At 45.3% G+C, this 23,971-nt stretch overlaps 1 protein-coding gene across 1 annotated transcript in view; it reads right to left on the reverse strand.

Moving 5' to 3' along the window:
* Positions 1-23,971, reverse strand: part of LOC109920489 (ADP-ribose glycohydrolase MACROD1-like) — an 891,059-nt gene that overhangs the window by 25,643 nt on the left and 841,445 nt on the right. The window contains exons 7-8 of the mRNA XM_048619641.1: positions 17,546-17,619; positions 1,367-1,448 (exon numbers count right to left, since the gene is read on the reverse strand). Of these exons, the coding sequence (XP_048475598.1) occupies positions 1,367-1,448; positions 17,546-17,619 (156 nt within the window). The remainder of the gene's footprint in view (positions 1-1,366; positions 1,449-17,545; positions 17,620-23,971) is intronic.

The raw sequence follows: 23,971 nt of genomic DNA on the forward strand, positions 1-23,971 counted from the left end.
ACTATCTCTTCTTCCCAACGCTCCCAGTTTATGAAGGCATAGCATTGTGCTGTGGGAGGAATAATGCAGCCTGTACCCTCGACGTAACTTTTACTCTTCTCCTTTTATTCAGGCATATGCTGGGGAGCCAAAAGACAGAGCAACAAGACTCCTCTGACTCCCAGAGCAACAGTTCAAGTGTATTTTATAACATCTTAGATCACAGTGTTCACCCGATCAACCAATTACACAGGAGGTTACATCCAGATTTGTAGATGATTGATACAATATCTTTTACTGGTTAGAGTTGGCCCACTTTTTGCTCTTGGCTGATGGCCTAGCCTGTTTGCCCACTCTCTGTGTATGCCCAGACACGGTTGTGCAACATTAACCCTTTCAATTGGGATGGTATCGCTTCGAAAGAGGCCATTTCTTCAGTTCAGGCCATACGAGCTCTTTCACAGAGCTAACCAAATATTGCCACTTGACGCTTCCTCCTCTCTCTCACTCAATTTGCTCTCCCTTGCCCTCACCCTACTGAACCCCCCAATCTTACCCCACTCCATTCCAATTCTGCCTCTTGCACCTCCCTCAATTTGCCCTGCCCTACCCTACCCCCTTTGCTTCCCTTTTCCCCTCTCTTTTAATGGGACGGGGGGTGGCGGTTGAGTCTATTATCTGCTGGATTTGAGCAAAAGTAGGATTGGAGGAGAGTGGGGGTCCAGTGCTAGATGCTTCCCTGTCAATGGTACTGACTGATACTAGAACCATAGAATCCCTACAGTGTGGAAACAGGCCCTTTGACCCAACAAGTCCACACCGAACCTCAGAGCATCCCACATAACCCACCTAATCTAAACATCCCTGAACACTACGGGGCAATTTAGCACGGCCAATCCACCCTAGCCTGCACATCTTTGGACTGTGGGAGGAAACCCACACAGACACAGGGAGAACATGCAAACTCCACACAAACAGTCGCCCGAGGCTGGGATTGAACCCGGGTCCCTGGCGCTGTGAGGCAGCAGTGCTAACCACTGAGCCACCATGTTGCCCGTGACTGCCTGAATGAAGAACTGAACTGGAATTGTTTGAGCTGGAAGGTCAGTGTCCGTGGGCCAGGGTGTGACCCGCTGCCCACTGTCTGAGCTCAGGCATGGCTGGAGGTAATTTGGAGGCGGTGGTATATCCTGGTGCGTGGTATGGGAGAATTATCTGAGTAGAAATCGCATCTTCCACCAATGTCATCGCCATTGGTATTTTACATGTCTCAGTGCCCATCAACAACTCTTTATCCAGACTTTGACCCACAGCATGGTTCCTATAACCAGATGTCAAGAACAAGGAACATCAGAAGTGAAATGTAAAGAAGATTGAGCTGTCTTACCGTATGGGAAGTAGAATGGCATCTTTTGCTTGTACAGGTTGTAATCGACATTCAGAAAGACGCAGAATATAATGCGGTCGAACTGAAAAAGATATGATCTATCAGTGCTCACCAGCTAGTGCTGAACATTGTACTCAAACAGGCAGGAATGTCATTTGCACTTTGTACCCCTTCAATGACTTGCAGCTTCAAGCTCAGACATCACAGCGCAAGGCAGCTTTGTAGGATTTGGGTATTGGAAATATTGAGACAGAAAAGGTTTACCCTGCTCCCCAACTGGTCTGTATGGAGAGCCATTTGGCCCATCACATCTGCGCTGACTCTCTGAACAGCATCCCACCCTACCCCTGTAACTCCACAATTCCCCTAGTTAACCCACCTAGCCTGCACACTGTGGGACAATTTACTTTGGCCAAACCACCTAATCTGCAGGTTTGGACTGTGGGAGGGAACCAACACAGACACGGAATTTGCAAAATTCTCCCAGAGTCTGCATGGGTTTCCTCCGTGTGCTCCAGTTCCTCCCACAGTCCAAAGATGTGCAGGTTCGGTGGATTGACCATGCCAAAATGTCCCATGGTGTCCAGGGATGTGCTGGGTAGATGGATTAGTCATAGGAAATGTGGAGTTACAGGGATAGGACTGGGTGGGATGCTCTTTGGAAGGCTGGTGTAGACTTGATGACTTGAGTAACCTGCTTCCATGCTGTAAGGATTCTATAATTCTATAAACTCCACACAGACAGTCACCCAAGGCCAGAATCGAACCTGGGTCTCTAGTGCTGTGATGCAGCAGTGCTAACCACTGAGCCACCGCGCTGCCCATAAATTCTTGTTGGCAACCATGTACCCATTAGAGAGGGAGCAGATTCACCAGACCTCAACAGCTCTCATTCATAAATCCCAATTTATATCCCCATGCGTATATCTCAATGTACCTGCTTCCCAGGTGAGCATGCAACTCTTTCTCAAACACTTTTGTCTTTCCCACATTACACTTTATCACAACTATCTCTGGAAAAAAGTTGTCCCTGCATCTGTCTTGAACCGAGTCAGTGCTGCCAGAGAGTGGCCTCTTGACCATGAGAAGCATCACAGGTGCTGAGGCAGGTTCACGGCAGAAAGTAACACAATTTTAGAACGGTCTTTTAGGTGCACGGGCCAACTTGCGTTCCCAGTGTTGTGGAATGGTCGGGTAATTTTTATCCTGGGATGCCAACTGAAGGCCTGTAGTCTTTCTTACATTGCAGGGCAGGATGACTGGAAGGCAGGATATCCTCGCGGGGTCCATTTTACAAATTGCACGTATGGTTCAGAACTTGCAAAGTCTTTAGAGCTCTCAGCTTTGTTGTCTCAGTTTATCTTTGCAGACCTTGATTGGACTATGTTCGTATCAGATACACATGGAATAGATCAGGAGACAGCATTAACACAAAACATGGACTGGATTACTGCCTGGATCAATATTAATTACACCCTGCTAGCCCACTTAGGGAATGGCACATCGCCATTATTTTGCTTCAGTGGCAGCTAAGAGGAAATAGCGTTGAGGAGAGGCAGTGATGTGGAGGTACAGTCACCGGCCTAGTAATCCAGAACCCTAATCCATTGTTCTGTTGTACATAGGTTCGAATCTTATCAGGGCAGCTGCTGAAGTTTGAATTCAATTAAAAAAAAACAGGAATAAAAAGCTAGCTTAATGGTGGCCATGTAACCACTGCTGATTGTTATGTAAAAAAAAAATTTCTGGTTCACTAATGTCCTTTAGCGATGGAAATCTGTCATCCTTACCCAGTCTGGCCTACTTGTGATTCCAGACATACTGGTTGACTCTTAACTGTCCTCTGGGCAATTAGAGATTAGCAATACATGCTGGCCTACCGAGCAATGGTATAATTCTGGGAATAAATTTTAAAAACTCGAAAGACATAAATTAAACTGAGCAACAAGTGACAAGTTCAGTCAGAGTTAACGTTTCGGGTCCAGTGACCCTTTTTTCTTCACAGTTGCTGCCAGACCTGCTGAGCTTTTCCAGCAACTTCTGCTTTTGTACCTGATTTACAGCATCCGCAGTTCTTTCGGTTTTTACAAGTTCAGTCAGCACTGCTGATCAGACCATGGCAATGCCTGAGGTACTCTAAGCATCATTTTAGATCGGGGAAGACAGTCAGGAATTCTGCTTCTAACCATTTTCCACTGTCTCCTGCTGCAGAATACAAATATCTTAGCAATAAGCTGAAGGACAGCACAGGACATTGGTTAGTCCTCTATTGGAATACTGTGTGCAGTTCTGGTCTGCCTGCTATTGGAAGGATGTTGTGAAACTTGAAAGGGTTCATAAAAGATTTATGAGGATGTTGCCAGGGTTGGAGGGTTTGAGCTATCGGGAAAGGCTGAATAGGCTGGGGCTATTTTCCCTGGAGCATCAGAGGCTGAGGGGTGACTTTTTAGAGGTTTATAAAATCATGAGGGACATGGATAGGGTGAATAGTCAAGGTCTTTTCCTAAGGATAGGGGAGTCCAAAACTAGAGGGCATAGGGTTAAGGTGAAAGGGGATAGATTTAAAAGGGACTTAAGGGGCAACTTTTTCACACAGAGGGTGGTGCGTGTATGGAATGAGCTGCCAGAGGAAGTGCTGGAGGCTGGCACAATTATAACATTTAAAAGGCATCTGGATGGGTACATGAATAGGAACGGTTTAGAGGGATATGGGCCAAATGCTGGCAAATGCGACTAGATTAATTTAGGATATCTGGTCGGCATGGATGATTTGGACTGAAGGGTCTGTTTCCGTGCTGCATATCTTTATGACTGTGACAGGGCAGGGTTCAGTGATGTATGAAACTGTGGGTGAAGTGCCAACTAGAGAACAGCTGCAGAAAATGAAAGCTTAGGGTGCAGGGGGCAAATATTGGCATGGATAGAAGATTGGCTCGTAACAGGAAACAGAAGATAGGCAAAAGTGGGTCATTTTCTGGTTGGAAAAATGTAACAAATAGTGTGCACTTGTGGGAGATTCTAAAGCCAGGTGCCACTATTTAAAAATAATGGGTCACCCCATTAAGACAGCAATAAAGAGAATTTTTTTCTCATGTAGGATTGTGAATCTTTGGAACTCTCTTCCTAAAAAGGCAACATGGTATTTAATACTTTTTAAGGTATAGATAGATCAATTCCTGATCAGCAAGGGGGTGAAAGGTTATCGGGGGCAGAAGGGAATGAGGAGTAAATTGGCTCAGCCATGATCTTACGGAATGGTGGAGATGTAAGAGACCAAGCGGCCTATTCCTGTATCGAATTTGTACGTTTGTGCAGCCAGACTCCAGGGAGGACCAGCATCTTCAAGAGGGGGAGAAAGTGGAAGGTAGCCTTTCAGCCTCACAAGAGACAAATTCACTCAACTACAACAATCAAACAAAGAAGAAGGGACAGGAAAGGATGCTCTGATCCATCTAATCTGTCTATCACAACTGTGGCAACTTCTCCAGCACAGGATACATATACCCAGCTCATCCCAGAGCATGTGAAAGGGATAAAATTCTTTAAAGGTAGCACTGGATTTGAATGTTTGCATCACGTGGGACAGGAAAAGATGGTGCATAACATGAGCAAGGAGTCTGCTTTCTGACACACTGACAATCCTTTCTTTAGACGTGTCATAACCATTGGTCACACCCGAAATAAGGGGGTTTCCTGTTCTGTCCAGCCATAATCTTCTGATCTGATTTATTGTTGTTGCATGTACCTAGGTACAGTGAAAAGTTTTGTTCTGCGTGCACATCATACCATACAAAGTGTACGAGGGTAATAGAACAGACCAAGGAATACACTGTTACGGACTAATTTTAACAAACCTAGAAACGAAATGAGAAAGAGCAGAACGATTTTAAGATATGTAAGAATAAGATCTGCTGTAGAGAGCTCGTGAAGAGTCTCCATGTTTTGGCACTACTGCGTCGATCTGACTGAATAATGGAGTAGGCTTGAGGGGTTGAATGGCCTACTGTTTCAACATTCAGAATGCACACGCCAGACGAGAAATGCTCTCGACCTTCTGACAAAATGCCTTAAACCAGAATGGATTGCTGGAAGAAATGGGCTCCTTCCACTAATCTTCTAGCAGACAGCAGTGTGACCCGAGGACATGGCTGTGAATGTGACGGGCTGGCACATAACCCCAGGAAAGCAGCACAAAGCTCCAGCATGATACTGCCAGAGACGGAGCCCTTGGTCCTTATCAGAGCTCGACACCCGACGCTGACCCACTGCAGATTTCATTTCAGAGAGAGCTGCGTGAAATGTCAATTAAAAAACAAATTTACTGCCCTGCAATTTAAAACAGGGCCACCCGCTGACACTGACAGGGGCATTTCGTGCATAGCTTCGAGATGAAAAAGAAATAAATGATATTCACTCGCTCAGTGACTAAAATGAAAAGCGTCAATATAATTAAACTGGCTTTGGTATAGTTTCGAATACAATGAAAGATGCAGCGGCTGCAAGCAAAGCCTTTATCAACAGGCTCTCAAGAAAGGACATATTCTGAGGGCACTACATTTTTAATTGTAATTATTCAGTTTTAAAACAGAATTGAATTTATCTCTCTGCTGGTGCAGATGAGCTGTCATTAAGGTGATAGGAACCTCCATTTAGCTTCAAATCTTCACTTTTCTGCCTAGCAAAAACAAAGATGATGTTTGGGTCAGTTGTTCTTCCTGTCCATCTCACTATATGCATGGCCAAAACAATTAACCTGGACAAACCCTCTGAGTTGTTAGTCTCCAGCTAGTGCCTACGAGGAATGCAAAACTGTTCAAAGCAGCTAGAGGCGCCCCTCAGACATTGGGCTAGTAAAACCATGAAAATAATTTTTAAAAACACTGGGCATTCATTTATAGAGGGATGGAATTGAAGAAAATAAAATTATATTCAACTGCCATTCACCACTTGGGGCACTGTGAATAGTTCCAGACTTGACATTATAAAAAAAGATACAGAGGCATTGGAGATGTTGGAAGAAGACTTACTAAAATGATATCAAAACTGAAAGGTTATAACTTATCAGGAAAAGCTGTACTGACTCAGAATCCTTTCTGTAGAATATAGAATGCCGAGCAGTGCCCCAAAACAGGTCTTTCAAATTATAATAGGGATGAAGGGGTGGCTCAGTGGCTCAGTGGTTAGCACTGCTGCCTCACAGCGCCAGGGACCTGGGTTCAATTCCACCCTCGGGTGACTGTCTGGGTGGAGTTTGCACATTCTCCCCGTGTCTGTGTGGGTTTCCTCCTGTTTCCTCCAAAGATGTGCAGATTAGGGTGGATTGGCTGTGCTAAATTGCCTATAGTGTTCAGGGATGTGCAGATTAGGTGGGCTATGGGGAATGGGTCTGGGTGGGACGCCCTGAGGGTCGGTGTGGACTTGTTGGGCCGAAAGGCCTGCTTCCACACTGGAAGGATTCTATGATCTATGTAGAGAAGATGTTTCAGCTGAAACAGTGGGGAGAATGTGGAATGTGCTCCCACAAGGAGCTGTCAAGGTGAATAGCATTGAAGTGTCTAATGGCAAGTTGGAAAAATACGTGCCGATTAAAAATATCCCAGGAATTCACAGCAAGAGGATTAGTATCGTTATGAATGTTAAGAGATCAGTCATTTCCTGCAAAGTGAGCGAATCCACACTGTACCTAGGCTGGCTCAATGAACACTTGCTCCTCCTTCGATCAGCACCCAATATTCACCAGGCAGCAACTAGCTCTAACATCACTGAGGAAGCTCAATGTCATCCAGGACAAAGCAGTAATTTGCATTCCCTCCTTCACTGTCACTGGGCCAAGATCCCAGAACTCAGTCCTGGGATTCCTCCCTGATCACATGGCTGCAAACTTCCAGGACTTCCTGAGGGAAGCGTGTTGGCCTCAAGTCCCGAAAAGCACGCATCCCCAGCATCCAGTAGGACATGAGGGAAGTTGCCGGGAAGTGTGTGGGGGTGTGGTTCTGGTGGAGCTGATGTTTCCCTGTTTCCGGTCTCCGATTCCTTTAGCAACGTGTCAAAGTCAATACTCTTCCTAAAAACATCACCCGAAATAACGCGTTGCTTTATTCATTTGTTGTTTGCCGGACCTCGCCAGGCACTTAAACGGCTGCGCTGCGTTTTCACAAGTAGCAACAGGACTGCACTCCAAAAGTAGCTGTAAAAATATCAATAGAAATTCCGAGGCAAGATTGACGCGCTGTATAAATTCGCACTGCTTGTGTTAGACGGGGTTTTGAGGCGTTTTCATTGTGAAAAACGAAGACATAACTGACAAGCTCAGCTCATTAGGCACAGAGATTCAATTCTCCTCCGGTCTTTCAGAGCGCTGAGCTGCCAGTAGGTGGCACTGGCGTTGAACAGTTCGGGCAAGTGATAACACTGACATTTGTCAGCAAGCAACCACCAACAAAGCTGAGTGAGGAGTTCTTTGGTCAGGCCTCAGTCTAGGGAAAGCTGGTGTCCCTGTTTTGTGAAGAAAACACACACACACACACACCTGAGGCCAAGACGGGGAGTTAGGCAGAGATCAAACTCGGGGAGCCTCGCAGCCGATCTTAGAATGATGGCACCTCGCTGAAAAGGTTGAGAAATCATTGACGTAACTGAGTGAGCACATAGGAACAGGGGACAACAGGAATGGGGTCCAATGGGCTGAATGGCCTATCCTCATTCTTATCTGCAGGCCGGCTGTCCAACTCTTATTTTTCAGCATGCTCATTCTTTGCTTCATGAGCTGAACATATTATTGGATGTCGGAAAAAAACACAATCCATGGCACATCATCCACTGCTTTAATGGCCATTCAAAATGCCTGATCTAAATCCATTGTTCCTTTGGTTTGTTCATTTTAGCAAATCCAATGATCATATCTTCATGCAACCTGAAAGTTAAGCTGCTGCAAAATATAGTGTTTGTCTCAAGGCCAATTAAGAATTAAATTAGCAATATATAAATAGTAGGAATAGGAGGAAGTCATTCACCCCTTAGAATTCAATTTGATCTCTCCTTATTACTCCATCCCCCTGTTATTGATTCACATACTTTCTTTTACACTGTTATTCTTGATGCATTCTAAACCATAATGGGTCTGGATAGAGCAGATGGGGAGAAACTGTTCCCACTCACCAAAGGATCGAGAAGGAGGGCAGGCATGGGTTTAAAGTCATTAGTAAAAGAAACAGAAGTGACACAAGGAAAACCTCTTGCAAGCAGCGACTGGTTAAGGATATGGCTGATGGAGGCAGGATCAATGGAAAGGCAGCCAACATCATCAAAGACCCCAGCGACCCCGGTTATAATCTCTTCCAAACTCTTCTGTCACACAGAAAATAGAAAAGCTTAAACATATGTACCAACAGATTCAAGAACAACTTCCCCACCATTAACAGACTTCTGAATAGCCCTCTCAAATTTCAACATTAATGTTGACTTCGCTCTTTGTGCACATTCTCTGCAGCCTATGTTCTATTACCCTAGTGCACTCTGTATGCTATGATCTGCCTGTACTGCACCAAGACAAAGCTCTTCACTGTACCTAGGTACATGTGACAATAATAAACCAAATCAATCAACCAACAGATGCATTCAAACAGGAATTAGACCAACATCCCCAAAGGAAGAGTGTGCAGGGGCCATGGGGAGAAGGCAGTAGAATAGCACTCAGCAGCCTGCTCATTCAGAGGGCCTGTGCAGACATGAGGGGCCGAATGTCCTGCTTCTGCTCCATAACAATGCTGTAACTCTTACCTGACAAAAACCTGCCAATGCCAGTTCTTGCATTTCAGTTGCCGACCCTTCCTGAGCCTCGAGATTTTATTGAAGGGAGGGGGAGGGGTCACAGAATTCTCGATTTCCACATCCTGTTGTGCAAGAAAGTGCTTCCTGGCATCATCTCAGCTCAGCTCGGCTTGATTATCTATCTCCTTGCTCTGGGACCTCCTCTCTCCATGCCCGCACCACCATGGGGAACAGATTCCCTGTCGATCTCAGTTAGATCTTGTGTACCTGAGGATTATGCATGTTGGTGAAAGCAATAACTGATTTCTATCCAGTAGCTTCGATTGGTACTTCATCAAGGATGGTTTGTGAGAGAACATTTAGTGGTGGAGAAAGTGAGGATACGCTATTGGAACTTCAGCCTTGAAAGGGCCTGAATGATAGGGAATCTAAGTGAACGGGGAAAAAAATTAATCCCAAGCATGATTTCCCTAACAATCTTTTTTTTTTATTCTTGGGTGTGGGTGATGCAGGTGGCTAGGCCACTTTGAACTAACACTCGGCACATACCATTGGTTGGGAGTTCTTTCACAAGATGAGCTGAGTGGCCTCCTTTCTCCCTAATGAGCCAAGCGGTGTTTGGTGAAGAGCTCTGATGAATGAGTGAAGTTTTTTCTTCAAAGGCGAAGGATGTGATTTTCCCCCTCCCTGGAGATGGCAAAAAGGGGAAAACAATGGGCGAGTTGTCCCTTGAGAGACATTTGCCCCCTTCTTGCCTTCTCAGCAAGTGAGTAACGCCCCTCCTGACTCCTCAAAGACTGTCCACCAACTACAAGGCACAAGTCAGGAGTGGGATGGAATACTCCCCACTTGCCCCTGGATGGGGGCAGCCCCAACAACACTCAAGAAGCTGGACACCATCCAGGACAAAGCAGCCGCCCGCTTGATCAGCACCACATCCACAAACATCCCACTCCCTCCACCACCGACGCTCAGTAACAGCAGTGTGTACCATCTACAAGATGCGCTGCAGAAATTCACCAAAGATCCTCAGGCAGCACCTTCCAAACCCACGACCACTTCCATCCAGAAGGACAAGGGGCAGCAGATACATGGGAACAGCACCCCCCTGCAAGTTCCTCTCCGAGCCCCTCACCATCCTGACTTGGAAATATATCGCCGTTCCGTCACTGTCGCTGGATCAAAATCCTGGAATTCCCTCCCTAATGGCATTGTGGGTCAACCCACAGCAGGAGGACTACAGCGGTTCAAAAAGGCAGCTCACCCCCACCTTCTCAAGGGGCAACTGGGGACGGGCAAGAAATGCTGGGCAGCCAGCGACGCCCACATCCCACAAATGAATAAAAAAAACTTAGTGCTGGGTGAGAATGGCCCATTGGAGATCTTCTTGACTCAGGAATCTGCAGGAAGAACAAGATTGACCAGGATGTTGAGATAACACAGTGTGGAGCTGGAGGAACACAGCAGGCCAGGCAGCATCAGAAGAGCAGGAAAGTTGACATTTTGGGTCGGGACCCTTCTTCAGAAATGGTTGTGTTCCTCCAACTCCACATTGTGTTATCTCTGACTCCAGCATTGGCAGTTCTTACTATCCTTGACCAAGATGTTGCTGGGCATGGGGGGTTTGAGTTATAAGGAGAGGCTGGATAGGCTGGGGCTTTTTTCACTGGAGCGTAGGAGGTTGAGGGGTGACCTTATAGAGGTTTGTAAAATCATGAGGGGCATAGACAGGGTGAATGGCAGGTGGCTTTTCCCCAGGGTGGGGGACTTTCGAGACTAGGAGGTATATTTTTAAGGTGAGAGGAGAAAGATTTAAAAAAGACATGAGGGGCAATTTTTTTTGACAGAGTGCAGTTTGTGTGTGGAATGAACTTCCAGCGAAAGTCAGAGAATCCCTACAGTGTGGAAGCAGGTCATTCGGCCCACCGAGTCGACACCAACTCTCCGAAGACCATCCCACCTCCTACCTTGTCCCTACATTTCCCATGGCTAATCCACCTAACCTACACATCCCTGGACACCATGGGCAATTTAGCCTGGCCAACTCCCCCTAGCTCGCATATCTTTAGACTATGGGGGAAAACCAGAGCACCGGAGGAAACACACACAGACACAGGGAGAATGTACAAACTCCACACAGTCGCCCGAGGGTGGGATTGAGCCCAGAGTACCATGTAAATGGAGAATGACTGCAGAATTCCAATGTTTAAAGAGATTAAGAGATGAGTCACTAAACGGATGTGTGCATGCAATTTGGAAATCCAAGAGAATATTATTCTTTATTACATGAGGAGTCGAACACACAAGTACAGATGTTATGCTTCAGTTATACAGGGCATTGAAGAGACCACACCTGCAATATTTGGAACAGTATTGGTTTCCTTATTTAAGGAAGAATATAAATGAGTTGGAGGTGGTTCAGAGGAAGTTTAACAGGTTGATTCCTGGAACGAGCTGCTTGTCTTATGAGGAAATGGCTTGTTTGTATTGGAGAAAGGGTCACTGAAATGCCCATTCTGATTTCTCTTCAGAGATGCTGTCAGACCTGCTGAGCTTTTCCAGCAACTTCTGTTTTCATTACTGATTTACAGCATCTGCAGTTCTTTCGGTTTTTGTTTCTATTGGAGTTTTAAAAAAGGAAAGATGAATTGACTGGAGTCGGTAAGATCCTGAATGGTCTTGACAAAGTAGACATAGAAAGAATGGTTTCTCTGGTGGGTGAGAATCTAGGGCACCTGTTTAAAAACTAGAGGTCACTGTTTTGGGACAGGGATAAGATGATTTTCTCTCAGAGGGTTGTGAGACTTAGGAACTCTCTGTTTCGGAAGGCAGTGGAGGTGGGATCATTGAATGTTTTTAAGGCGGAGATAGATTCTAGTAGAGCAATGGAATTAGAGATCATAGACAGTAGGTGGGAATGTGGAATTCAAAACACAAACTGTTCAGCCACAATCTTGTTAAATGAAGGAATGGGCTCGAGGAAGAAAAGCCTACCACTGCTCTGAATTTGTACGTTCATGTGTTCATATTTTGAGACTGTGCAAAACCTTCGACCAATTACACTGCATGTGATAGAATGCTGCCCATTTGCTTGAATGAGTGCAGCTCCAAGAACTTTTAACAAGCTTAACAGGATGAAGTGGCCCCATCTACTACCTTATTTGGGCAATCCCTCCACCACTGATACATAGTAACAGCAGCGTGTGCCATCTATAAGACGCACTGTAGTAACTCACTGAAGTTCCTTTAATAGCATCTTCTAAACCTGTGACCTCTACCACTGAGAAGGACGGGGCTGCAGACAGATGCATGGGAACACCACCATCTACAACTTCCCCTCCAAACCACTCAGCATCGTAACTTGGAAATATATTGCAGTTTCTTTCACCGGAACTGCTGTCCTAACAACACCTTGGGATCCCTAAATCGCACAGACTGGAGCGGTTCAAGGCCGCACCTTGTCACTGTATCCAGAGGCTGCTGATTTTGTAATGGTCGTTTGGAGATTTTATTCATTTAGGGGATGTGACCTTCGCAAGGGGCAAGTGGGGACGGGTGATGCTCACATCCCATGAATAAATATTTATTGAACATATTTAGCTACTTGTCATGTTGGGGTCATGGCCCAGGATCATTGGCCCAGTACCACAGTCATTATGCTGCGCGCCCATCTAAAGACACAAACTGTGAAAGGCAAAGTTCAGACCACTGGAAGGAAGCACTTAGCATACAGAAGTGATACAAATCTCAGATCAGCTCCAGGTAAAGGCGGCAAAGATTTTGGGTGTTACAAAGATTCTGCAAATCTTCTCAAAATATATATTTCTTTGGTGCAAGTGCTCATCACCAAATCAGATTTGCTGGGTGTATCTAAATAAAGCCTTCCTGAAAAAGAAAGCTATTTTCACAGTTTGATAATGAGAAACACTCTACTCAAAAGCTGACAGAATGTGTGGCTATATAGAGCTGTATCTGTGTTGTTATATCCATGCTGCTGCCCCATCAATCATATCGGCAGTCTTATTTAGAGCTCCATTTGAATCCAGAAGGACAAGATTGTATTTCTTTTCCCCAGTGATTTTTCCTTTTCTCCTAAAGATTTTGATTGATGCCCACGGTATGTCCATTGGCAGTGCAGCCCTCCTGCACCTTGCCAAAATGACCATTTAACACGCAGACCATGTCAGCACTAGAGGCACCTTTGCTGTGCGTGTTAGTGTCCTTTCCTGATGCACACATACATACAGGCAATTTCCTTCTCAGGCGAATGGTTAAGAATAGGGAACAAAAACAAAGTTGCTGGAGAAGCTCAGCAGATCTGGCAGCAGACCCGAAACGTTAACTCTGTTTTTCCCTTCACAGATGTTGCCAGACCTGCTGAACTTCTCCAGCAACTTTGTTTTTGTTCTGATTTACAGCATCCGCAGTTCTTTCGGTTAAGAATAGGGATTCTTCTCTCTTCGAGTTACTGCGGAGAAGTCCAGCAGGGGAACAGGCTGATCCCTGAGCTGTGAAAAGTGCAGTGCTCTCAACAGATGTGTGTGGGATGTCCTTGCAGCTTTCCATCCACTAGGTAGGTTACCAGACCTACCGCGGAGGCTCTCTGTCCACCTCTTGACTGTATCCAGTGATCTTGTAATGGTTGCTTGGAGATTTATTCATTCAGGAGATGTGGCATTCGCCGACTGCACCAGCATTTGTTACCCATCCCTAAATGCCCCTTGCCACATTGGTGCCTTATTAACCTGCTGCAAGTTCGGAACGGTGTTATTTTTCCAAGTTAGAACGGCGTACGGCTTGAAGGAGAAACTGTAGGGGGCGGTGTTTCCATGTATCTGCTGCCCTGGTCCCGTTTCTAGGTGGTGGAGGTCATTGGAGTCCTAGAGATGTACAGCACGGAAACAGGCCCTTCTATTCAACTCGTCCATGCCGACCAGATATCCTAAATTAATCTAAATTTATCCCTTTAAACTCTTCCTATTCATGTACCCATCCAGATGCCTTTCAAATGTTGTAATTGTACCAGCCTCCACCACTTCATTCTATACATGCACCACCCTCTGCATGAAAAAGTTGCCCGTTAGGTCCCTTTTAAATCTTTCCCCTCTCACTTTAAACTTATGTCCCTCTAGTTTTGGACTCCCCCCTACCCCTGGGGGAAATGACTATTCACCCTATCCGTGCCCCTCATGGTTTTATAAACCTCATTAGTTTAAGGGGTGCATTCACATTTTAACACTCCAGTGTTACCCTGTCACTGCGATGGACCTCGCATGGGCCAGATTCAGCTTGAAAGGTCCTTTGTATGATTCACTATTACAGCCTCACAGCAGTTCTATGACATAAATGAAGCAATGTCATGGCATCTGAAAATAGGACATACCGCAGCTGGAATGCTTTTCCTGTCTGTCTAAGCGCTGGCTGGAAGAAAGACAGAATTTGAATTTTGTACTGCATTTTTTTTTCCCCACTTCAGAATGGCCCAAAGTGCCAGTGAATGTGTATTGTATGAAACATAGATGTGGTTGTGTTGTGTGCGTATAGCCAATCCAAGCATACAAGGTCCATGCACAGCAACAGCACAATGACTGGGCCTTAGGCATGTTGGCTGAGGGGTAACTATTGTTCCTGGAACAGCAGTGAGAACTCTTCAACTCCTTCCCCTACATCCTCCCAACCAAGTGCTGTGGGATCTTTTAACTGCACCTGAGAGGGCAGATTGGGCCTAGCTTTAATGGCATCTCTGGCAGTGGCACCCTGCCTCAGTACAAAGCAATAGTTAAGCCGTAGCCAGAGGGCTGTGTACTGTACTAGGTCAATAAAGAAAGGAAGCGGTTATAGGAAAATGCAAAGAGTAAATATACAAAGATATTGTCGGGAGTCAAACTTGTTTGTCACAATGAGGAAAGATTGGCTAGGCTGGGGTTGTTTTCTTTGGAAATAGAGGGAAGATTTAATTTAGGTTTCTAAAACTGAGAGGAATCATTTTTCACACAGGGACGAGTAGGGATCTGGAACTTTTACTGCCCGAAAGGATAGCTGAGGCAGACACACTCAACGTATTTGGAAGATACGTGTCTGTGTATTTGAAGCGCTGTATCTTACCAGCCAATTGTTACAAAGTGTAATTAAGCTGGATAAACATTTTTCAGCTTACAGAGACCCAAAATCCAAACTGCTCCACATAGTTTCTCTGTTTTTAAGATTGTCAGGACAGATTTTGTACTTGGAATTGGACTTGAGTGGGCCAACCACTGAGCCAACATAGGAATATAGGAACAGGAGTAGGCTATTCTGCCCCTCAAGCCTGTTCTGCCATTCAATGAGATCTTGGCTGATTTGTGGCCTAACTCCATATTCCTGCCTCTGGCTCATTTCCCTTAATACCTTTGCTTAGCAACATTTTACATCTGAGACAGATAAACTTTAACAACTGATCCAGCATCCACTGTGACTGCAAATGTGACTGGTCAGTGGGGTCCATTCTTGCTTTTATGGTGGGCCATTTTACACCAATGGTGGATCTGTCCTTCTGCAGGGACCACCAATGGCATTACGACACCTGGCCTAGCTGATTCACACTTGGCAGTGGGGAAACCAGGAGACAAGAAAGCTGTGACAGTACAGATTCAAATCCAGTGAGATGCCCCATCTGAACTGCAGGAGGCACTGGGCACAGGTCCTCACATCTCCTTGCTAGAACATTTCTGCAACAGTTGTAGGAGCAAATTACTGCAGACGCTGGAATCTGTACTGAAAGCAAAAAGTACTGGAAATCACAGCGGGTCCATGGAGAGAAAGCAAGCAAACATTTCCAGTCTAGATGACTCTTCATCAGAGCTGACATTCTGTTGTTTCCAGCACTTTTTGTTTTCTGAAATAGATAAGCTGTGTGAATGCAGTGCGAACATTTTAAAGTTCACTGTTTCAGTAGGATTTACACGTCAATGTCATGTTAGTATACCTGTCCTTACCAACATAACCACCTGGTTAAAAAGGTCTCATATCACTCATCCCATTCTCCCACAATCTTGAAATCACCAGAGGGGTTAATAAAGTCTTCACTACCCAAAGGATAAAGGAAAGGGCTGGATTCACAGCAGAACTATGAGTATAATCTCCACTTGTAGTACAGAACTGGAAGGTAATTTCAGTCTCTGATGGCTAGAATCCACAGCAATAAACACAGAACATACATCTGTGAATTATATATGTACAATAACAGTGAGCAGGGAGTGAGTAATATGCCTGTAATTTAATCAAGAGGGATTTAGATATCATAAAGTGGATGAGATTAGATTAGCTCTCTTTTTATCCTCTATTATTTGGAATCAATGCTGGACAGTTCTACTCAGGCTAAAGCTTCTTTTTGTTTTTAAAAGCCTTTGATTGGTTTTGGCCGTGCTCCCAAATTTAGATTGCCAACAGCTGATGACCATTTCTCAAGGAAAGGGAGAGAGAGGAAGGATCCTTGAGGTCACCCTGACAAGTCCATGTGTGACCTGGCCAGTGATCGTTGTGACTTAAGTTATAAAGTCAGTTTCCCAGCTTTGTACTCAGGGATCAGTGCATTGGTGTCAATATGCTACAATCCAAACCTAACAGGGTATTACACTGGGTGCTTAACAGAGAGGCAGTCCCGCTTCCTCCTGATTCAAACCATGTCACGTATCCACTAGCTGTCTTTTGGCATTTTTCCTGATGGTTTCTGTTGCTTAAGCCTGGGGCTGTTCCACCTGGGGAAGCAGCGCAACCAATCCTGAATTCATCCTCATACAATAGCTGCAAGTTAATGAGAAGGGGCAGAAGCCTAGGCCAGATATGCCTCTTCCAAGGCAGATTGCATTTCATCAACAGAGCTGCGATTTAAGCTGCTTTGAATGACACAATTCATTCGGCCCAGCGTGTTTGCACTGGCTCTCTGAATGAGCATTTTGCTTGATGCCATTATCTAACCTGCTCCCCACAACCCTAACGGACTAACTTCTCTTTGATTGCATCAATTGAATGTGCAGCCTGTACTCTTCGGCACTGCATTCCAATCTTTAACCGCTTGTCGCTTGATAAAGCTGAACAGAGCAACACCGAGCACCCTGGACCATCACCAGTGTGAGGCCAGCAAACATATTTCTCACTTCCAATGCTCCTTTTCCTCCACACATTGTGAGGTGTAGCTCGTCTCAGGCAGGATGGACAGGGAAACCAGAGCACAGGCTGGATTGTCAGCGTTGCCCTGGTTGAGGGAAGCAGAATGCAAGTAGTTTCCTCTCCCTGCAAATAGCCCACTCAGTGTCTGTGAGTCCAAAACTGGACGTTTATTCGTGGTCAAAGCCAGCTGGAGTGGTCCCCGGGAAAGCTCGGAACTGCCTTGGATTGAAATGTTAGTTGTGGGGTTGTCAAGGAACTTACCGAGTTCCTGTGTTCTTCTAGAAACTCTCTGACAGTCTTCAAGACAGTTTCTGCAGCCTGTCCGTTGGGGTAGCCTGTGTGTAGAATAAAAGAGAGCGACTGAAATGTACAGCAGAAGTTAACAGGTACCAGCATGACGCTAACTCTTTATGGTCCTCAGATTAGCACAAGGCTAGTCCAGGCACCTCAAGGCCTCATGCCTAGTCTCTGATCATCAATCCCCTCCTCCTACTGCACACCCATACCTCCCCCAGACCCTCCGCAGCCAATACCGCTCTATATCATCACTGCAGACACTCAGTAAGAATCATAGAGTCATAGAGTCATAAAGATGTACAGCACAGAAACAGACCCTTCGGTCCAACTTGTCCAAGCCGACCAGGTATCCTAAATTAATCTAGTCCCATATCCCTCTAAATCCTTCCTATTCACATACCCATCCAGATGCCTTTTAAACGTTGTAATTGTACCAGCCTCCACCATTTCCTCTGGCACCTCATTCCATACACGCACCACCCTGTGTGAAAACATTGCCTCTTAGGTCGCTTTTAAATCTTCCCCCCTCTTTTAAATCTTTCCCCTTTCACCTTAAACCTATGCCCTCTAGTTTTGGACTCCCCCACCCTGGGGAAAAAGACCTTGGCTATTCACCCTATCCATGCCCCTCATGATTTTATAAACCTCTATAAGGTCACCCCTCAGCCTCCGACGCTCCAGGGAAAATAGCCCCAGCCTATACAGCCTCTCCCTGTAGCTCAAACCCTCCGACCCTGGCAACATGCTTGTAAATCTTTTCTGAACTCTTTCAAGTTTCACAACATCTTTCCTATAGCAGGCCATGGAATTATTCCGCTCTCTTCCGAACAGCAGAGTTAAGGTATGACCAACCTTGATTAAATTGAATGATGGAACAGGCTAGAGGGCCCAGATTGTCCAGACATGCTCCTTTCTATCCATGCAGGACCCCTGCCTGTTCCTGAGTCATAGATATTCAACCAAATTTGAAGGCTCCTGGGATCTTGCTATATACAAGCTGTTTGCTGCATTTCCTACAAGTTGGAATGCATTGCTGGCTGCTAAGGGCTTTGGACCTCCTGACGTTGAGAAAAACACTACATTACTGCAAGCTTATGGGAAAATGGCTGCTGACAATTCTTAGATCTTTCAGAGTGAGGCTCTAACGACAGTGCAGAACCACCCCTCAAAATAAATATCTACCAGTGACACAGAACCTTTCAGAATGAGGCAACAAGAGCGATTAGCATGGAAACAGAACCGAAGAGACTCATTCCTTTTCAGTGTTATTGTAAAGGACTATGTTCCACTGGATAATATGGAATTCAAAGCACAAAACCAGATCCCTTGCCTTATCAAACTGAGTGGCTGTAAGTTAACAGCAAGCTACAGGCCTATACTTTCACTGCTTTCTCAATCATTCAGGTCACACAGAGTGTGCATTTATATGTTGTATATGGACTTGAAAGGTCAGAAAGGATTAGTGCTGGAGAAACTCAGCAGGTCTGGCAGCATTTGTGGAGAGAAAGCAAGGACAACGCTTCGGGTCCAGTGACCCTTCTTCAGAATGGTTCTGATAAAGGGTCACTGGACCCGAAATGTTGTCTCAGCTTTCTCTTCACAGATGCTGCCAGACCTGTTGAGTTTCTCCAGCAATTTCTGTTATTGTTTCCGATTTCCAGCACCCACAGTTCTTTGTTTTCGGCAGAAGGGATTATTGTAGAGCAGCAGATAGGGAGAAATTTCTGTAAAAGGGTCGAGAACAAGACAGCATGGCTTTCAAGAGTTTTGCAAATGTGAGGTGAGAGAAAGTGTTTGCACACAGGTTTGGAATGCACTGCCTGGAACGTGCTGGAGGCAGGTTCAACTGAGATATTAAAGAGACATTAAATGATTGATCAAATTAGGGGAAAAGGGAGGAGTTGGGGACTCAAGTAAAATGCCTAGAGAGCCACAATGGGCTGAATGGTCTTCTTTTGTCCCATAATAGTTGTGTGATAGGTCTTTCTAAAATGGAAGTTGAGAGCTCCAGTAGAGTTATGAGCTGAAATGTTGGGGCTATGGGCTCTGAGGCAGTATTGGCTGCCTCAGCTGCACTCCCACTCTAACAAGTTCCTACTTAGAGTTCACAAGAATTTTCAAGCCTGAAAATGAGGCGGAAACTTTGGGAAATACCAGTTTAGGATCTTGAAGGAGCCTAAAATCCAGGACCTTCCTCTAGCCTCTGTAACAATCATATCAGTGCAACTTGTATCTGGCTCCTAACATGCAATAAACTACTTCTTGTTCAATACAAGAGCCTCTTCTCGTTAGACCAGAAAGAGGTTTTCCTGCACTACAATAGACCACTTGGTAAAGCGGATGATGGCAGCAAAACTAGCACATGGTTTAGCTGCAGACTCAGTTTAGCTGCACATACCACAGTAGACACAGCAGCCTGGGCAAACCCTCAGCCTCAGTCTCCAATATCTCAGTGACCAATCTTGGAAACAGCATTTTCCCATGCATTACAGAAGAGTGCATGGCAATGGATTAAAGGGAAGTCCGAAGAATTTCCACTTACCCCGCTAAGTATTCTATGAGAACTGTATCTCCGCTGAGAGGCAGATATATCTCCTATTCACATTCAAAACAATGGGCGGTGCTGGGGCTGGTGTTCTCAGGAGAGCCAAGCCAGTGCTGTGGAACCTCAGGAATTTACTGCAACAGATTGTTTCAAATTCCATCCTGACAGAGGTAACTTTAAGGCTCCAGTCCCAAAGTCAGTTCTGTCTATCAAGCCAGTAAACTTCTTAAATACTTTTCTCCCCATATCCCAGGCTGGGATAAAGCTCCTTTCCGAAACATTTCCACAGCAATGCGCTTCATTCTTAACTGCCCTCTGAAATGGCCGAGCAAGCCCCTCAGTTCAAGGTCAATTAGGAATGGGTAAGAAATACTGATCTTGCAGGTGAAGGCCACATCCTATGAAAGATATAAAAAAAAGATGCTTGCCCCTTTGATCCATTGGTGATGGGATGGCTGGCTCCTGTATATTGTTTGCTGCTTCCACAATGGCTGGCATGTACATAGTCCTGTGTTATGGCTCCAACAAGTTGTTATTTTTAGCTGTGCCTGGCATGCCCTCCTGCACTCTTCGTCGGACCAGGATTGATCTCCTGTTCCCTCTGGTTTAACCCTGAGTTTGCATTCAAACCTGCCGACAAGGGTGGCGTTGTTGTCTGGTGTACTGACTTCCCCTTTTGCAGAGGCTGAGCTCTCCACAATACTGACACTTTCAGTCTCGGGCCTCAACATTCAGCAGCAAGCATTTGAAGGTGTACCACACCCTTTCTGCTTGCCATTTTTTGGTATTTAAGAGGTCACGCACAACACCTGAGAATAATACATGCGCTGTGCAGGTTAATTTCTGGGCCAATGTTGCTAACAGAGACATCACAAGAAAAATCCTCACTGTAAGGCCTCGCAGAGATGTTTCTTCAATTGTGAGCGAGGCAAAGCCGGACATGGTAATGAGGTTGGGGATTGCCTGTTTTGTTTTCTACCCATGACTGTCAATCACTGCAGATTAAACCACTGGCCCTACTCATTTCCATTTCAATTCATTTATCAGGGCCATTATACAGAAAGTACTTCATTCTTCCTTGTGAAATTATCAATGTACAGAAACACTGCAGAGGCGCCAAGCACAAACACTATCCATATTCATGAGATCGGCTGAATATTGGAAATATGACTGGAAAATGTGCACTTAAAATGCTAACCAATAACTCTATCACCACGGAGCTTTCTGCAAATTACACATTTCTTCAGAGAATGGATACCAAGGAGTGAATTACTCAGAAAGTAAGCAGGGCTCAGGAATGAGTTACACAGGGAATAATACAGAGCTGGAAATCAACTGAACAGGACATAACACAGGGCTTGAGTAGCCCATTGAGTTGGCAGCTCTTATTGGGCATAAGCTTGGAGCATTCACACACATCCTTCAACAACTTAAAAGTCTTGGCACTGGTCACATTGTCCTACCTTCCTGCACCAATCAGAAGGCAAACAAACCACCAATGTCTAATTGGAAGACATACTGAAGAATGTTGCGGGTCCAGTACATCAATTCATCCTGCGCTGAAAACAAATTTAATAAAAGAAAACACAATCTTTTTTATTGTCCTCTGATATTTCTCAAGGGTCTGTATCCCGGAATTTCAATCTTTAATTCCTGGAGAATTCAGTGCAATCCTGCAGGGTTGGTGATGCTAGTAATCAAGGAGGTAACAGAGAGAGTTGGGAGTGAATGACTCAGACCAGTCATAAACGTCTGCTAGTCAGAACTGACATCCTTAAATCTACATATAATGATGGACATCAACCAATCCATTGGGGACGAGGCCCAGTAATAACTTACTGAGAAAGTAATAAAGACTAGTAAACATGATATAATCAGAAAGTGGAAGTGATCTGGGAGTCAGTCAGACAGCAAAGAATAGCAACTTGGGGAATGAACCGCACAAAAGTGGAAAAGAGAATTGACAGTGAATAAACCAGACAGTAGTGGGTCATCCAGGCAGTTACGTTGATCTGAGAGCGAACATCCAAAACAAAAGCTGGGAAGTGGACACAGAATTTTAGGATGTATTAAATAAAAACTAAGGATAATCCTTTCACTCTGAGGCTAGTCTCAGGTCCTAGTCTCTCCTACAAGCGGAAAACTATACCTCAAACTTCACGACTGGGCTCAGCATTGTGATGGAACTATTCCTCTCAGTACGTCAACCCGTCCTCTTCCTCTCCCACCCTCATCACTCCAACCCTACTCAACTACACCTCTAGGAATGGTTCAGGAAACGCCCAGACCAGAAGGAAAAACCAGTAACACTGCGGTGAATGAGACATCCAGGTCCAAACTTAGCTTGCGCACTTCCAAATGGAGGTCCAGCGTGACTACGTTCTAAGCGCAAAGCGTTTTAAAATTGTTTTTTATATTTTTAAAATTGGGCGGGCCATTAGTGAATAAAAACCTGGCAAATTCCCCTCCAAGACTGACACTCGGCCTGGGAGGATACACAGGCAGCAAAAGGCCAATGAGAGTAACAACTCTGCCTGGAACAGGTGTCATCAGGGACATAGCTGTCAAGGACACCAGCTTCTGTGCAGGAAAAAAGTGGGCCTTCACCACCAACCCCTGAGAATTCCATCCCTTCGCAGCAGAATATTGGAATGTGTGATTTTGACAAGCTTTTGTCTGTCAGCGATAACAAATACCTGCCAATCACGATGAATCTCTGCCGACGCTTTTCCACTTCTCGAGTAGCTAGTGAAGCATTTAACAAATATAAATCTCCTGAATGTTGCAGGCTCAGCTGCACCCCATGTCAGGAGCAGCTCAAAAAAAATACAAGTCTGCAATTACATTTCGATGACTGAGCGCTGCAAACTCTGATAAGTGTGGCTAGTTAGGCACCTGGCTGGACCGCACTTGGAGCATTGTGAGCAGTTTTGGGCCCTGTATCCAAGCAAGGATGTGTTGGCATTGGAGTGGGGTCCAGAGGAAGTTTACAAGAATGATCCCGGGGATGAAGGGCTTGTCATGAGGAGTGGTTGAATACTCTGGGTCTGTATGTGATGGTGTTTAGAAGGACAAGCAGGATCTGAATGAAACCTACAGAATACTGACAGGTTTGGATAGAATGGACATAGAAGCCATGTTTTCACAAGTTGGAGGGACTAGGACCCAAGGGCACAGCCTCAGAGTGAAGGGACGATCCTTTAGAACTGAGATAAAGAAGAATTTCTTCAGCCAGAGGGTGGTGAATCTCTGGAACTCATTGCTGCAGAGGGCTGCAGAGGCCAAGTCATTGAGTGTATTTAAGGCAGAGATAGATTGGCTCTTGATTAGTAAGGACATCAAGGATTACGGGGAGAAGGCAGGAGAATGGAGTCGAGAATCATATCGGCCATGATCAAATGGTGAATAGACTCGATGGGTTGAATGGCCTAATTCTGCTCCTATGTCTTATGGCCTTGTGATTGTGAGAAAAGAGAAAAGCATAGCAGCTTTGGTGACCTCGGGATGGTCACCACACAGCAATGATGGACTTTTTGAAGTGTAGTCTTTGTTGTAATGTAGGAAGGGCAACAGCCAATGTGTGAACAGCAAGCTCCGACATACAACAGATCGATAATGACTGGATCATCAGGTTGAGGGCATTGGATGGTGGATGAATATTGGCCCAGAACATCTGCCAATTCAAGTGGAGTAGGGGCTCCTGTGCCTGGGGCTGGTCCACGCCATCTGCTTTTTGTTTCTTTTTTTTCCCTCCTTCCTCACTTTTCTTCTGTTTACTTGCCTCGTGTTGAGCTCGGTCACAGTGGCGAGGCGTGACTAGCGCAGACTCACGGCGAAGACATCGG

This window comes from Rhincodon typus, chromosome 43 (assembly GCF_021869965.1).
Source record: "Rhincodon typus isolate 14 chromosome 43, sRhiTyp1.1, whole genome shotgun sequence".
Lineage (NCBI taxonomy): Eukaryota > Metazoa > Chordata > Chondrichthyes > Orectolobiformes > Rhincodontidae > Rhincodon > Rhincodon typus.